Source organism: Cajanus cajan, chromosome 1 (assembly GCF_000230855.2).
Source record: "Cajanus cajan strain Asha chromosome 1, NIPB_CcT2T_4, whole genome shotgun sequence".
Lineage (NCBI taxonomy): Eukaryota > Viridiplantae > Streptophyta > Magnoliopsida > Fabales > Fabaceae > Cajanus > Cajanus cajan.
In genome coordinates, this window is record NC_138517.1 from 36,949,288 (window position 1) to 36,966,951 (window position 17,664).

Sequence of the window (17,664 nt, forward strand, 5' to 3'; positions counted from 1 at the left end):
AAAGACAAATCAAGGCAGCATCTACAATCACTCAAATGCTCTCAACGTAAAATGCGTGATCAAATAGAAGAGAAGAAGAAAAACAAAAGCACGCAAAAGAAAAAGCATGCATGTGTCAGAAAAAGTACATCACTTTTTCAGATAAGGACAACATTCTATAGCTATGTGACCAGAAAAGGACAAAAAGGTTCCTAGGTCTCTACTAAATTCATAAACTACTACTAATAAGGCAAAGAAGACTTCATGCAAGGTCTATCACAGGAAGCAACATTTAATGCAAGAACTCAAGCATTAGATGAGTAGATTCAACTAGTCATAAACGACTATATCTGCTTCAACGGACACTTGCAACGGACAGATTCTACAAGACAATATATATATCACTATCTAAAACCTTAGAAGGTTGGATTTTTTTGGCTAGCCCTTGGCTTTGCATTCTTAACCAAGTGATATCAAGCCCACTATGCAACGAAACCAGAGATAGAGCATATAGAGTCAATTGTACCACAGTGTATTCATCTCTGTAAACTAAGGAGTTCCAAGCATGCGCATTTCAGGAACAAAACCTTAGTGAGTGTACCAATTTATGTATCCTCTCTGTGAAAGTAAACCAAACACTCAATCGTTGTAAAGACTAAAGTTGCATGCCTTAGTGAGTGTATATTCCTATGTATCCTCTTTATGAGAGTAACCCAAACACTTAAACCAAACTTGTCTAGTTAATATTGTAAAGCCTGAAGAGGCTAGGGAAAGAATACTTGTAAAGCCTAGAGAGGCTTGTCAAAGAATACTCACTATGAGCCAGAAGTAGCTGAGTAAAGAATACTAGCGTTGATGAGTAAAGTCAACGAGCTAGGAGTTGGTCGAGAATACTCACTAAGAGCCAGAAGTGGCTGATCAAAGAATACTAGTGTTGATGAGTGAAGTCAAAGGGCTAGGAGTTGGTCAAAAATACTCACTGAGAGCTAGAAGTGGCTGAGTAAAGACTACTAGCGTCTACGAGTGAAGCTGATGAGCTAGAAGTGGTTGAGAATACTTGGGACTAGGAGTGGTCGTGACCTGGGTGGTCTATAATACTCACTGCGAGCTTGAAGAGACTGAATAAACAATACTTGTACCTCATTGATTATCTAGTGGAACCCTTCATTTGAAGAAGATTAGACGTAGCTCAGTTTGAGTGAACCAGTATAAAAATACTTGCAATAACTTTATGTTTCAGACGCACTTTATTTGGTTAATCTAATCCACTAAAAACTTCATCAAATTATTATGTCTATTAAAACTATCTTCAGACGAAAATCATACCTGTTCAACTTGTCACCTTAAAGAATGGTTTTTGTTTAAAAAAGTATTTTATCTAAACAGACGATGAAACTCCCAGATTGAAAATGATTTTGTTAAACCAATCCTGGGTAGTTTCTGTTCAACATTCACTAATATTATTTTTACTGGATGAAAGAGAGCCTTATTGCGAAAAAGTTTCTAAAATTCCTTTGTTCACACACACACATATTCAACCCTCCCTTCTATGTGTCTTTCCATCTAACTTCATGTTTCAGGTTCCTAGTAGAAACACAATGAAGAAAGAGATATTTAAAATCTAGGCATTTGAGAGATCAATTGCTTTGAAGTTGTTGAATAGCCTTCAAGGAAGAGTGGCTATTACATCAGACATGTGGACTTCAAGCAATCAAAAAAGAGTGTATATGGTAGTCACAACTCATTACATCGATGGAAATTAGAACTTACAAAGTCATATTTTGAGGTAATAGTTTTCTTTAACTTATTTGCAGTACATATTATTTGTCATGTAATTGCTTGTATAATAAATTGTTTGAATTAAAATTTTATTGTATTAGGTTCATTTATGTTCCCGCTCCTCGCTCTAAGTGATAAACTTTGTAATGTATTAGTTGACTATTTGATGGATTGGAACATTGACACAAAGTTATCCACTATCACATTAGATAATTATAACACAAATGATGCTATGATTGAAAAAATTAAGAATAAATTACAATTAAGAACTTTATTGAGGAATGGTTCTTTGTTTCATATGCGTTGTTGTTAACATATCATGAATTTGATAGTAAAAGATGGGTTGGAGGTGGTGAAAGATGGGGTAGAAAAGATTTAGGATAGAAAATTTGAGAAAATAGCAAAATAATTGAGAATCTCTTACATTAGGAGTTTGGTTTTAGATTGTCCAACTAGATGGAATTTGACTTACAAAATGCTTGAAATTGCCATATCATATGAGGATGTGTTTAGCCGGTTAAAGCAACATGAGGCTCAATATACATGATTGTCTACTACTTTATAGTGGCAATTTGCAAAAGATAAGTGTGGAAAATTGAAATTGTTCAATGATATCACTAAATTATTTTCTACTACTAAGAATCCAACTACTAATATGTATTTTCCAAATATTTGTGAGATTAAATTGGCAATAGGTAAATGAATAATTTCTTCCAATGATTTGATTAAAAAAATGGAAAAAAAGATGTTAAGTAAATTTGAAAAATATTGAGGTGTGATTCATGACATAATGGAAGTTGCAACTGTTTTGGATCCTAGATATAAAATGGAGTTTCTTGAATACTATTATGAAAAGTTGTATGATTATGAATCTTTTTCTCAAGTTAGGATGATTGACAACTGTGCTATGATTTGGTTTCTAATTATCAACTGAAAATGAGTAAAGATTTAGGTGGTAGCTCTCCAACTGTTGATGGTAATAATGTTGGTAATGATGCCTTATCTAAGTATGATATATACATTATGAGGAAAAAAGGGCTATAAGTTCTTTTGTTAAAACAGAGTTGGATCATTATTTAGAGGAGGATGTTTTACCAAAAACTACTGATTTAGATATTTTGATGTGGTGGAAGTTGAATGGTATCAAGTATCCAACACTCCAAGAAATTGCAAGGGACATTCTAGCTATTCCTATATCTACAGTAGCTTTAGAATCAACATTTAGCACTAGTGGTCAAATTTTAAGTCCCCATTGTAGTCAACTTCATTGGAGCATTGGAGGCCTTGATGTGTTCTAGAAGTTGGTTATGGAATGTTGAAATTTCTGATAATGTTTAAGATAATACATTTAAAAACTTATTAAATGTTTGTATATTTTCATTTTATTAACTGATTTTTTTTACTATATTTGATATTTATAGGTCGTGAGAATTCTAAATTAATCTACGAATTTTCTATTTTACTTGATGAAATAGGATTGGATGATGAAGATATTGTTTTATATTATTTACTTTAATGAGTTATTTACTTTACTCAATAATTTTATATTTATATTTTAATGTATATTAAATATTTCTTTTGTTTTATGTAGATGAAATGATGGAGGATAGTGACATTACTTTCCATTTGGAAGATGATCAATAAATGGAAGATGTATGATGGAATGATGAATTGAAATTGTTGCTACTTTTTATTTGTATTTGATAAGTTTAAGCATTGTCTATTGTCTACTTGCCTAGGTCTTTCTTTTTCTTATGAAAAAAATGGTATTTTGTAATTTTGTTGGATTGGGACAACTTTATGATATTACTATAAACTTTGTTGGATTGGAAAATATGATATTTTGTTATAATTAGAAATTATAAACATCATCTACTATTGCAGGTACAAAATGCCATAATAATACTAGTAAAAGTGTTGCCCCATTTATATCAAATTATCAATAATTTTAATGTCATGATTTCACATAATTATATATAATAGCAAAATGTATTACATATTATTTAAACTATTTGAGAGACATTTTCACCAAAAAGAATGTAAAAATTTGTACTATCCTACATTTCTTTTATTTTTAATTTTTTTTTTCATATTTATTAAAAATAGAAAAAAAAAAGGTTTAGGAGTGGGGGCGGGGGAACCCAAACCTCGTTGAGGGTGGAGATAGATACCTAAATTTTATTCCTAACAGGTATCGAGGGTGGGGGGCAGTTTAAATTTGCGGGGCGGGGAACATAAAATCCATCCCGTCCTGTTGCCATGCCTAGTTTAGAAGGAGATGACCAACTTTATTTTGGTTGTTGTTGCTCTAATGCAATGATTCTTATGTAAAAGATGTTTGATTGATAGTTAGGGTCTATTTTGTATACAATACTTACTTTTTGATGTATATAGTTTTATGTACAAGATTCCAATATGTTTTCTTCTCCTTACATAATTGTGTGCATGAGATTATATATTGTTTTATCTTTTCTTTTGTGTAGTAACTAAATCGTATTAAGTGTAGTGACCAGTTGAGTCATTGCACTACCTACAATTTGAATAACACTCGTGAGCGAGATATTTTGACCTCTTAATTGGAAAACATATTTTCGAAGATAAAGGAGTAAAACCGTGATTCTTTCCAACCCTTTACTTCTCAACTTGTGTTTTTAATTGCAATATGGTTCCAAATTAAGAGGTAAAGCAAAAACAAGAAAGTATTATAAAAGACTAGGTCTGAAAACCCTAATAGCTCTAAAAGATGAGTTGGGTTCATGAAGACAAAAGCTCAACACTTGCTTTTAAGAAAACATAACCACTTATATTTTTAAAACCCCATTTTCAGTCCATTAATTTCAAAATACATAATATTTAATTAAAAATAAAAAAAATAAAATATTTAGTAATTTCTATTACATAAATACTTTTTAAAGAAAAATATGGAGTGTTACTCACTTAAAACACAATAACATCTATAAGAACAATAGTCGTACTTTCACTATATTACTTGAATTGACTCAATGGACTCTCCAAGGTGTTTAAAGTCACCAACTAGTTCCTAGTTTCATTGTCAAGGATTGGCGTTCTCAATAAAGTAGTAAATGTATTACAATATTTGATATAATTTTTATTTTTATTTGTTTTTTTTATTTTAGTACTAATCATGTGTTTCATAGTATATGAAAGGTGCCATCAACCTTGATTTTTTTTTATTTAACCCATAATAATAGAGAAAAATGTGAGAGAATTGAAGGAAAATAGTTAGAGGAAAAGGCAATAAGATTCCATAAAGTTAAAAACTAATGACCATGAAAAATGTATTAGACTAGATTAATAGGCAACCTAATCCAATGAACCCAACCCAAAACTAGGCTCTAATATTTAGTATATATAATGCCTATCTAAGACCATATGAACCTTTTGATGCCTTGATCAATTAGAGCCATTTTTTGAAACTTGACCCAAGGTCACCAACTAAGTTATTCATATCCTGAGGAACATTCCATCATCGTGTCTCAAAGGTTGTGCCTCCACCCAGCAAAATGCCATAACTCATCATTAGTCATATTTTGTTGACAAAAATGCCCTTGTTCACCTTGTTGACCATTAAACTCATGTAAGGTTTGTAGTCACCCAAGGGCCTCCCAATTCCTCTATTGAAACCTTTTCTAGCTACTAACTAACTAATGTAGGTATCCACTTCAAATCCAATGTCCTCAATATATATATATATATATATATATATATATATATATATATATATATATATATATATAATACTGACATATATATTCCTATGAATTCTAAGACTTGTTACACCTCCAAGTATAAATATTGACATGTGTATTTATGTTATTATCACCTCAAATGCTCACTTACTTGAATGTTAGAGGTTTTATATGTGCAAACTAGCTCATCAATCATGCTCCACTACATCCTAGCAACCTTGGCCTAAGAGGGATGAGCCCAAAATTATATTAGGTGATTCTTCTAGTAGATGATGGTATGTAGACTAGTGGATAGAGCAAAGGATACTTGGTGAGGTAGTTTCACCTGCAAAAAATTTTATGCTCAACTTAGTGAAAATATGAGGTGATAGTAACAAAGTATATTACATACTAGAAAAAGGTAAAACGACAATCAAAATTAACGACTGAAAAATATCAGTCTCCAACCAACGACCAATTTAGCTACTGAATTACTATTTGACAAATGCATTTAATCAACAACTGATTTAGCGACCATAAGTATTGGTAGCAAGTTCATCAATCATTATTTGCGTCATTGTTAAATTATGTTTTTTAAGAACAAAGTTTATAATCATATTAACAGCAGATCTGTAACTGAATCCAAAATTATTATAACAACCAAATTTTTTCTATTGTTACATTAAAAATTTTCCTGTAAATAACAATCGACTTTAATTCAGTAGCTAATCTGGTGTGCCTAATGGATGACTAGTGACTAAATGTTGTTTATAAATAGTGACTCATACATGGATTAGTAAGGAATTTTAATATTTATAGGCCCAAGTTGGAGACATTGAGCTCGAGGTGAATATCTACCTTGGTTGAATAGCTTTAAATGACTTCAACCTTTGCAAAGAGATTAATAATGAAGGAGTGAACAAATATTTTTTCAACCAAACATAATTGATTAATGGAGAGTTATTGCATTTTCTAGGTGAAAGCACAATCTTTAAGGCTGATGGGACGCTATGTGGATTGTGCACAACTTGGTAGGTGGCCCTCGGCTAGATGTAGCAAGCACAAAAACTAAATGGTATTGTGAGATTTTTATGGTTTGATATGTACGTTAAATTAGATTAGTCCTAGCTAGTTGAGATCTAATTAGATTGGTCCTAGTTGAGATCTAATTCAAAATAAATTGTAAAGATTATAGGTTAAAAACCTCTTTTCCTCCCTTACATTATTTAATATTTTCAATTTAGTCTCATTTTAATTTTTGATTTCAATTTAGTCCCCAATAATTAAAATCGTTGCAATTTGGGACTTCCGTCCAAATGATTTAAACGGAGTTAACTGGTGGCCACGTGGATGCCACGTAGATGTCACATAAGTGGATCCAAAAATACTTGAATACACCTGGAACCAGAACGACCCGTTCTGGTTACATTATTGATGTGTAAAATTTGCACCTGGAACGGGCCGTTCCAGGTCCAAAATTAACACATCAACAGTGTAACCAGAACGGGTCGTTCTGGTCCAGAATTTCGTAAAAAAAACCAAAGTACAAAGCATTTTTTTTATAGGGAAAATACAAAGCATTTCAAACACTAGATTTAATAATATTGTTAATGAGGATTAATAACTTCAATCGCTAAACATTTGGGCTATACAGTATATCATTAAGGATGATGCAGTGTATCACTAAGGACAATGATAACAAGTTTTATTTCATTGTTAGTCAAACTGGAGTGAACTACTTACTACCAAATTGACACTATACAGTCAAGGATAAAACGAAACAATATTTTTCTTTAAAGTCATTAACGATGTACCCCAACAATAGCAACCTGTTCTTGAGGAGGTACCCCTAAACCCTGAATTTTATTTTCAATTTTTTAAATACATTGCGACATTTTAGTCAAGATTTTGAACTGGATAAATTCAAATCAAAGAAATATTTTAGAAGGTCTTATCTTATTTGATTTTTTTTATAGTTTTTTTTAATAAATGAATATTAATTTATTGTATTTTTTATTTATTATATATTTATTAATATAGATATAATAAAAAATATATATATAATAAAAAGCATGGCGTTCTGGAACGGGCCGTTCTAAATTCAGAATGGACCGTTCTAAAATCAGAACGGTCCGTTCTAAACCAGAACGACCCGTTCTACTATCAGAACGGGCCGTTCTGGTTTCAGGTTTTTTTTCCATAATTTTGGCGTTCACGTGTGCATCCACGTGGCATCCACGTAGATACCACGTGGCCAACAGTTAACTCCGTTTAAATCATTTGGACGAAAGTCCCAAATTACACTAATTTAAGTTATTAGGAACCAAATTGAGACAAAAAATTAAAGTGGGACTAAATTAAAAATATTAAATAATGTAAGGGACGAAAAGAAGTTTTTAACCAAGATTATATGAGTTACTATATTTAATTAAAAAATAATTTTATATTATAATATTATTTAAATTGAATAATCATAATACTTTGGGTAATAAATATTTTAAAAGAAACAAAATTAAAAAAAATAAAAATAAATAAATTAAGGTGTCTATCCCTATCTCATATATGTTAAAATTAAATTTTTTTTATCAACAAATGTTAACTTTTAGTAGGAGAATTCAAACTCATACCCTCCTTATCACTCAAACCTTATGTCTTTCTCTTTAACCTACTCATTATCACTCCAAAATTCTAAAATTAGTGCATCCTTTCATCATACCTTAACAAAATTTATAATGAAATATAATCGGCATTAGTGGCGATGTGAATTTATTGTAAACCAATACTAACACGATATTGAGGTAAATGAAAAGAAAAAATATATATAACTAAGTTAAATAAATTCATTCCCCTAAAAAAAAAAAAGTTAAATAAATTCATTTAACTCAAAGAAATGTTGGGGGCATATGTTAAAAGGGGGAAAACAATTGACGGGGAGACTTATTGTTGGCCATTGGCATGGCTTTTCTAGAATGTGTTATAGAAATTTTGGATATATTTATTCAATTTGTTGGAGTGGTATGCTTTTATTTATTTGAAAAGTAGTCGTCCATTGCTTCCATGTTTCTAGAGAGTAGAGACACAGCTCGTTAAATGATTATTTTCCAAAACACATTTTGTTGAGCAGAAATATGAGAAATTTAATAAGCACAGCATAAATTGGATGGATTATGTAACTCTAACCCAAAGTTGGATCAAATTCAAAAGCAATAATTAATATGTTTCATACAAAAAATCTAATAAAGAAAGAAAAATTCATAAATTCACGATGCAATTATAATAAGTTTTTGTTTTTATTTTTTTAAAAAATAATTAATTATTTTATTTAAAAATATACATTATTATAAATGTTCTAAAAAAATTTAATTGTCATATGCTCTCAACTAATCATAATTTAGGGTATAATTATTATAAGCATACACAATTTGTTTTCTATCTCATTTTTACCTTAGTTTTTATTCACTACTAGAAAAATGTCATTTTTCTACGAATTTTTTATAAAAAAATATTTGCAGATTTTTTTACGAATTTTCTTGCAATAATAATTTTAGAAAATCTTTTTGCAAATTTATTTGCGAAAAATAATTTACAAAAATTTCTTGCAAACTTTTTTTTATGAAAAATAATCCGCAAACTTTCTTTTTTGCAAATTTTGCTACAATTTTAATAATCATAAAAAAAAAATCCATGGTAAAAATTTGTAGAAAATATTGCAAGAGTATTACCTAGAAAAATTTGCTACAATTTTAATAATTATATTATCCACGAAGGTATTACCTAGAGATAAAATTTTGCAAAAAAAATTTATAGGAACAACGTTTCCTACGAATTTTTATGAAAAATTTGCAAGAAAAATCGAATATAATAAGAGAAATTCTAATAGTAATTTATCTATTTTTTCTCATTATATAATTTATTATCTAAGACTTGTTTTTAACCAATTTATTTTACTTTTCTCTTTTCTTTCGTCTATCTCAATCTAGTCCAGAATGGAATGAATGCTTAACTTTTTAAGATATATGCTATAAAATTTGATAAAAAAATGTTATATATGACACCCTCTAGCCCAACATACATATACAATAATTATAAAAATAAAAGTCTTCATCATTAAAAACCAAATCTCTAACCACATAAGGGTAAAGAGTTCACATTCATAAACTTAATTCAAATAACATGTCAATGAAATTACAAAGAAATAAAACTGATTTTTCAAATAGTTTAATGGAAATAACATCCTAAACTAAGCCTAGCTATGCCCTGATATCACATATCCTATCAGAGCATGCCCAACTGAAGCCTAAGTCTCACCACCAACATCCTCATACTGATGATCACCTACAACACAATTTAAACACATACAAAGAACAACAAGGGAGTGAGAAACATCTCACTCAGGTTCAGGTGTAAAAATAAATGTTAGATAACACACACACACACACAACAAACATAAGTCACAAGCACACATCACATGTAAACAATACACATACACAATCAATATCACATGCATACTTATTTATTATGCAATGATGTCATGGACTCGACTCATAAATGCATGCATGTGGCGCCATACGAAAGTTTCACATTTATCATCATTTCATCACTGGTGACCCAAGGTACACCTAGAACAGCTTGTTACATCACTAGTATGCAGCCTAAGTGGCACACCTGGAATAAATCATTTCATCACATAGTTTGTTACATCACTGGTATGTGGCCTAAGCGGCATACCTAGAATAAGTCATTTCATCACATAGTTTGTTACATCACTGGTATGCGGCCTAAGCGGCACACCTGGAATAAGTCATTTCATCACATAGTTTGTTACAACACTAGTATGCAGCCTAAGCGGCACACCTAGAATAAATCATATATGCACATGATGCATGTCACACATTCACTATTTCATTGACTCAACATTTCACATGTCATGGAATTTCATGTCTTATCTCATTTCATCACATTTCACATTCTCATAGTCATAGCTTGTCACATTTCACATTCTCATAGTCATAGCTTGTCACATTTCACATTCTCATAGTCATAGCTTATCTCATTCACATCATGTCTCATGTCATTTGTTCATATTTCACATAGTCATACTCATAATTGTTCTTCATAAGATTTCACACAAGAACTCATAGAGCACTCTAATTTATATCAAAACTTATCTAATTTTGAAATCAAATACATATTTACACTCTACATCACACAAGGAACGCAATAGAACATTCAGGAAGCAAAACATAAAACATTCATATTTTGTCTGTTCCTAGAATCATGCATCATGCAAGGGATTGGGGGCCAATCCTGCTACCCAATAATTATTCTCACACTCCCGAGCGAGGTTTCTCACTCCCTCTTACCTAGATAAGCAGAAGATAAAGCTAGAGCGAAATCTGGTTGATCTCCTTCTCTTGGTTCTCCTTGGTCTTCAGAGAGTGTGTCTAGAAGCAGTGCCATAGTTTGCTATTTATAGATGTTAGAAGTGGCCAGAACGACCCGTTTTAGATTTGGAACGGCCTGTTCTAGACTCATTAGTCATGTGTAAAATTCACATATAGAACGACCCATTCTTAAACTAGAACGACCCGTTCTGAGATTGTGTTTTAACACATAATGGCCATGTTTGGAACGACCCGTTCTTAAAACTAGAACGACCCGTTCCCAACTAGGGTTATAGGCCTTTTTAGTAGTTTGGAACGGTCCATTCCAGTTTGAGAACGACTCGTTCGGAACTATTAAATTATCCTTATTAGACTTTGAACCTTCATATAATTTATGAAAATCGGGGTGTTATATTATATGTAATAATTTTCACAACTTAGAATATTATAAGGACATTTCAATTAAAACTAAATATATTTATTTAAGAAAAAAATGTTTGAGAAAATGGATCTTTAATTTGGTTCTTAAGGACAATTAAACTTTCAAAGTCAAGGTGTCTGATCTTCTCACCAATCTCTTTAATTTCATTTTATGATGAAATGCAGAGGAGGATCTCAAAAAGCTTCTTAGCGAGATAAAGAAATAACTTTTATATTTTTATAAAACAAAAATATTATAAGTTCTTTTTCTTTATTATATATAAAAATACATAATTTCATAAAAAAAATCAAAATAAAGGATGTGTTTTTGTATTGTGTCCCTGACTCAATTTTAACGTGCTTTTAATAATGAGAAAAAGAAAAATTAGCAAGATTACGTAAAATTTATATTAATTTATTCTTTTTTATTATTATTTTTATCTTTATTTAAAAAATTGTGTTAGACAACACCTACTTTTTTTTTATCGGGGGCAATGTTTTTTTTTCTTCACATAATATAAATAAATAAATGTTGTGGGGGCGGGGCGGGGGGAGACAATTGTCGTCTGCACTCGTACACGATTATGCGTCACCAATGAAATGTAATACATTTGTGATTGGTTTGGTACAGTGCAAAGAAAAAGAAATGAGAGAAATATTTGAAACTTAAATTATAATAAAAATAAAAATAATACTTAAACATACTCTAATGGTCTTTGGTAAAAAAGAATGAATTAAGATAAATAGAAATAGATAGGAAATACATATGTTTGACTAAAGAACAAATAATAATAAAATTAAAATAAATAGGTGAATAAAGATAAATAAAATATATACTAATAAATAAAGGAAATAATTCTTTTCATAACTATTTTTATCTCTATTTTTTCAGACTTTTTATTTATTTGATTATATAACAACCCTTTATGAATATATATATATATATATATATATATATATATATATATATAATATAATATAATTATTTATATAATTATTAAAGACACAAAATACTTTGATCTCTTTAATATAAAATAAAATTAATAACTATTAAACCTCATATCTTTCTATTCTTTTTTTTTTTTTAATTTTTATTTCGCATCAACTAACCACAATCCTTTCTATGTATATACATATAAAAAAAAATACATTCATTTTTTTACTTCTCATTTATTTTCTCCTTCCATTTCTTCCACCAAACCGAAGGTTATTAAGTGTCTTATTCGATTATTAGACTAAACAGGTGATTAACAAAGAACGAAGCAAGTATTCTAGAAGCAAGAGAACAATATGAACACATAAAAACAAACAATGAAGAACATAATATATAGTCGCATCAAGATATCCAAGTCCAAGATTTTGAACGTTTTGAGGAAAAGTCCAATCATAATTCTGATTTCTGAATTGACTACAGTCTACAATTCAAATAAGGAAAATGTTTCATCCTCCAAAAGATGAAACCGAAATTTCTTCTGAATGATTAAAAAATTAATTTAAATAATAAAATATTAAATTAAACAATTATTTTATAATAAATTTATTAAAAAATAATAATATTTTAATATTTCGAACACTGATTCGAATGTTTTTCGGTTTCTGTAGCAGTGCTCTTCAAATAATAATGAGCATTGCTATAGTATCTAAAATGAAAGTCGAAATTTCATCTAAATAATTAAAAATTTATTATTTTATAATAAATTTATTAAAAAATAAACTTTACTTTTCGGACGATACAGCATTTTCTAATAATAATATTTCGATTCCTTTTCACGAAACCCAGATTATTCGGCGGCGGCTTATAAATGATGATTTAGATGGTTTTTAGGAAAACAACATGAGTTTTATCCATTTATGTTATTTTATTATGAAATAATAATTAATATTTAAAATTAAATTTTATTAATTTTAAGGGAACTGCACCAGTTTCTTCCTGGGGCTATAGAGGATTGGAATTCCTCCGCATTATTTAAAACAGAGAAGCGTGTAATTTCCGGTTGAAGAATGATGTCTTTTTCTTCTTCATTTACCTCCTTTTCTTTATAAATATTAACATGAAAATGGTGATTCGTGCCTACACTATATTAAAAAAATAATTATTATATTTATAAATAATTATTGTAATTTTAAAATAAAATAATAAAAATGGAAAGTTACTTGTAAGAAAATAATGTAATTTTAAGAAATTGTAAAAAAAAATAAGAGAGTAATAATTTATGTAAAAAGACAAACACTACAAAAAATAAGGTAATTATTGGGGGTTATTTTCTGGCGGTCTCAATAAACCGCCAGAAAATGTTAACTTTATGGACCAATATTAATCGTCACAAGTTATCACATTTTCTAGCGGTTTCAAACCGTCAATATTCAATTCCTTTTTAATCTTGTCACAGTCAGCTATCTTCTACGTGACGAATGTGTTCCTTTGATTAAATTAAAAATTAAAAGAAAACTAATAAGTTAATTTGAAAGAAAATTAATATAAAAAAATTTCCTTAAAAAATTATTTACCCTATAACGAAATTGAAACGCATTTTGTGAACCTACACACATTCCATTTTCCACTGAGAAATCGCTAACGAGACATGATGAAAAATATTTGAAGCTCGCTTGTAAAACTCGTACGCGTAGTTTCTGGTCATTCCATTTTCAATATTCATGTGTGCATTTGTTCAAAAATTCATTGAAAGTGAATTTTCAAATATCTAATTGGATTGAGTTTGCTCTGTTTTCATTGATTTCATTTTGTGCAGGTTTTAAATTTTTTACAGATCCTATTAATATTTTCAAAGCTTTCTTTAGGTTCAATAACAAATGCTTCTGCACTTGCAAGAATCCAATTAGCATCAAGAGCGGGATCGTGGCTGCGTAGGGCACCGACGATGTCTGGAACAGCGTCATTGTCAAACTCGGCACCGACGCACTGTACCCCATCGCGAGAGGGGTGCAATCGACGGCGGTGGCGGTTGTCGTCGATGGCGTCATGGTTGGAGTTGCTGTTATGACGAAGCAGGCGCTGAAACGCCACATACCAATGTGAGGACGCACTTTATGTGAGCTCTTAATATTTTTTGTTGTTGTGTTACTATCAATTTTGAGCAATTGTTGGTGTATATATAACTTATAAGAACTGTTGTTGCAAACAATTGATTTTTATTATTACGCATATTTTTCTAGTTTGATAATGGCTAACCTTTCTAACGTAATTTGTCGAATCATCTTGCATGAATAATTGGGACAACTTTAGTGCTGGATATATAGTATTTAGTATATGAAATTTTGTTCCTCTATCACTGCATAGAAATGGAAGATTGTGTAAATGAGGTCACAGAAGATGTTGTGGTACATGGTTTGACAAAAGTGGAGTGGTTAGTTAACTTTCCATTGTTATATTTGTGTTCTTAGAAGTTAGAATTAATGAATTCAAGGAATTTGTGTTGTGGACTACACTATGTTCTATGATATTAGACTTTGCGTTTAAAAAATAAACACTTTGCAGCAAGTTCAATCCCTAAAAGGATTCATTGTTTGTCTTTGCGTTTGACTGATGAGTATTTGTCAAATGCTCATGCCAGTAAACAACTGCCTCCTCCAGAGTTACTACCCACACTGTCGGACAACTCTTACCATAATTTTATTGTTTCAACTGATAACATCTTGGTTGCTTCAGTAGTTGTTACTTCTACTGGGCAGTCATCTCAGAAACCTGAGAATATAGTCTTCCATGTCATCATTGACAAAAAAAATTACGCTGGTATCACTCATGGTTTACACTAAATCCTACCTCTCCTACTATAGTTCAAGTTAAAGGCATTTCCTAGTTTGACTGGTTGACTAGAGAAAATGTTCCAGTGCTTGAAGCTGTAGAAAATCAAAATGGGATCAAGAATTACTACCATAGGAATCATTTTTCTGAAACCAATCTCAATGATACCAATCCACGTCAATTTGCCTCCGCGTTGCAGGCTAAAAGTCCTAAGTATATATCTTTACTCAATTATCTTTGCATTTACATACCTGGGGTAAGTTGGATTCAATAATTATCGCTCATTGTCTTCTTTCTCAATCTGTTTGTTCTCTTTCTCTAAATATTGGTGAAATTAAAATTTTTCAAGTGATAATTCACCAAAAAAAATGGGAACAATACATTTTTATTAGGTTTGGCAAAGAATCTTGTATTGTATGTGATTTTTATATTTTATAGTGTATAGTGAGTGAATGAAACTTGAAATGAATGATTGACCTAAGACCTTATAACATGGCTTCTATACTGGCCCAGTCCAAGCTAAATATTATCTATTAATAGATTCTACATTTTAAGCTCATAAAAGCTTCTTAACTGAATTTGTAGTGGCAAAAGTGGCTTATAAGATCTCTGAGTTCTCACAAATTACAATAATTAAAGAAAGTGGTGTTTTATGGAATATTTACATTGTTTTATTAGCATTTAGCACTTATGTACCAATCTTATGAGCCAATTTGACATAGAAACATTTTACATTTTGGAGAAATTTTTCCTTCTCTTGTTTGTGCTGATTGTGTTTGCCCCAATATTATTACTAATTTAATGCTTTCCCCGTCTCTGTTTCTTGCATCATTGCATGAAGATTTATATTTATGGCATGTGCTGGCATAAATTGCAAGTGGTTTCTCTTTTACACTCTGATCTTAGATTCTGTTTTCATGCATTTCTTTAGGATATAGAGTACCTAAGATTGTATGCTTCATAGCCAGAAGTGTATCGTGTTCTTTTTGAAGTCTTTGGAATGGATCCAGATGCCGAAGATTGCCAGCCCAAATTGCGAAGGCAACTTGAAGATATAGATCATGTATCTACCAAATTTGAAGGCAAGATAAGCTGGCAAGATATGGTTGCATATAAGGCAAGCTCCTCACATCTTCTGTTATTGTATTATTTGTATCAGAAAAGCTAGCGCATGAAGAACCAAGTATTATGGACTATGGTTGTCAAACTTAACTTGTTTCATTATAACTTCAAAATCATTATTTTGCTCTATAATTTACATGTGTTATTATTTGGAGAAAAGCAATGATGTTTACTGCTCTGCCTTCAACCTCCTGCAGATGCCTTGTTTGCACACCCACGGTTATTTAGAGCTTGTGTTCCTCCAGGCATGCATCGGTTTAGAGGAAATTTGTGGGATCTTGCTATGGAGCCAGGTAGCCATGTCCCTACTTGAAATATCACTCTCTTTACTCATTAGATATCATGTTGAACTACTAACCAAGAACATAATATTTCTTCTGCAACATTTCTTTTCTATGCAGCTTTGGTTATAACAGCTACCTTTCCCTTGTTGGTCAGACACACATAATGGTTTATATCGGGATTTTTTCCCTTGTTGGTTCTCTGACGGTATGTGTCATTTATCTAGTTGTCCGTTGATGGGTTTTTAATAGTATTTGTTCTCCCCTTGTTATTTTCCCCCCTGTATTTTTATCTTAAAGTTTTCCTTTGACAGGTTATGAGTGTCAAGGCTCTTGGAATTGCCATAAAGTTAACACTGTCTAGGATGAATTAGCTAATTTTCCCACAAACTTGGGCATTCACTCTAGTTGTGACTGTTTGTGTTCTTACTCAAATGAATTATTTAAATAAGGTACTCTAGTTTTTCTTGTTACTTCCTTTAACATTATTTTATTTGATGTACTTCCTTTTCTCAATATTTAACAAGATGTGGCGTGCCTCTTTTTGGTTAACAAGTATCATGTACATGGAAATGGTTTGATTGAATTTCCATTACCATTCAGTGAAATCTGTGAAAGTATCATGTTTATTTTTCTCCTTTAAATATTTTTTGTTTTTTTTAAACATTTTATGTATGAAATATTTTCTTGTTTGTGTTGAGAAAAATATAAAACTGTCCAAGTGCTTTTAAAATAATTTTCAATTTATTTTTTAAAATAATAAAAATGCATTAGTTGATGATTTAAAACTGGCAGAAAATGTGAGAAAAAAAAGTAATTTTGTGGCCGTTAAAAACACCCAGAAATGTTAAATTAAGAAAAACTTATATGAATTTTGTAGCGGTTTTAAACCGCCAGAAAATGTAAAATGAGTGACATTAAGATGCATTTTGTGGCAGTTTTAAACCGCCACAAAGTGATTGAATTTTTTAGCGCCCAAAACCAGCGTTTACAATATATATGCCACAAACCGTTTTTGGCGACCGTGGACTTGGCGGTCATTGATGACGCCGGTAATGCGATTTGTGGCGGTTTTTAACCGCCCAAAACTCCCAAAATAACCGCCACAAATCACATATTTTTTTGTAGTGAAACCAAAAATAATTATTATATTCTCTTTATATAATAATATAGAAAAAAAAATAGATAATATAGAAATTTTTCTTGAAAATTTTTAATAATTAATATTATTTACGGTCTTAAATAAG

The 17,664-nt window shown here is 30.6% G+C and overlaps 1 protein-coding gene across 1 annotated transcript; it reads left to right on the plus strand.

Moving 5' to 3' along the window:
• The first annotated feature begins 14,551 nt into the window (after positions 1-14,551).
• Positions 14,552-16,791, plus strand: LOC145954440 (putative galacturonosyltransferase 13). Its single transcript, XM_083068629.1, has 6 exons — positions 14,552-14,597; positions 14,748-15,002; positions 15,101-15,270; positions 15,979-16,109; positions 16,538-16,625; positions 16,732-16,791. Exons 1-6 carry the CDS (start codon positions 14,552-14,554, stop codon positions 16,789-16,791), a joined length of 750 nt encoding a protein of 249 aa, XP_082924755.1.
• Positions 16,792-17,664: the final 873 nt, after the last annotated feature.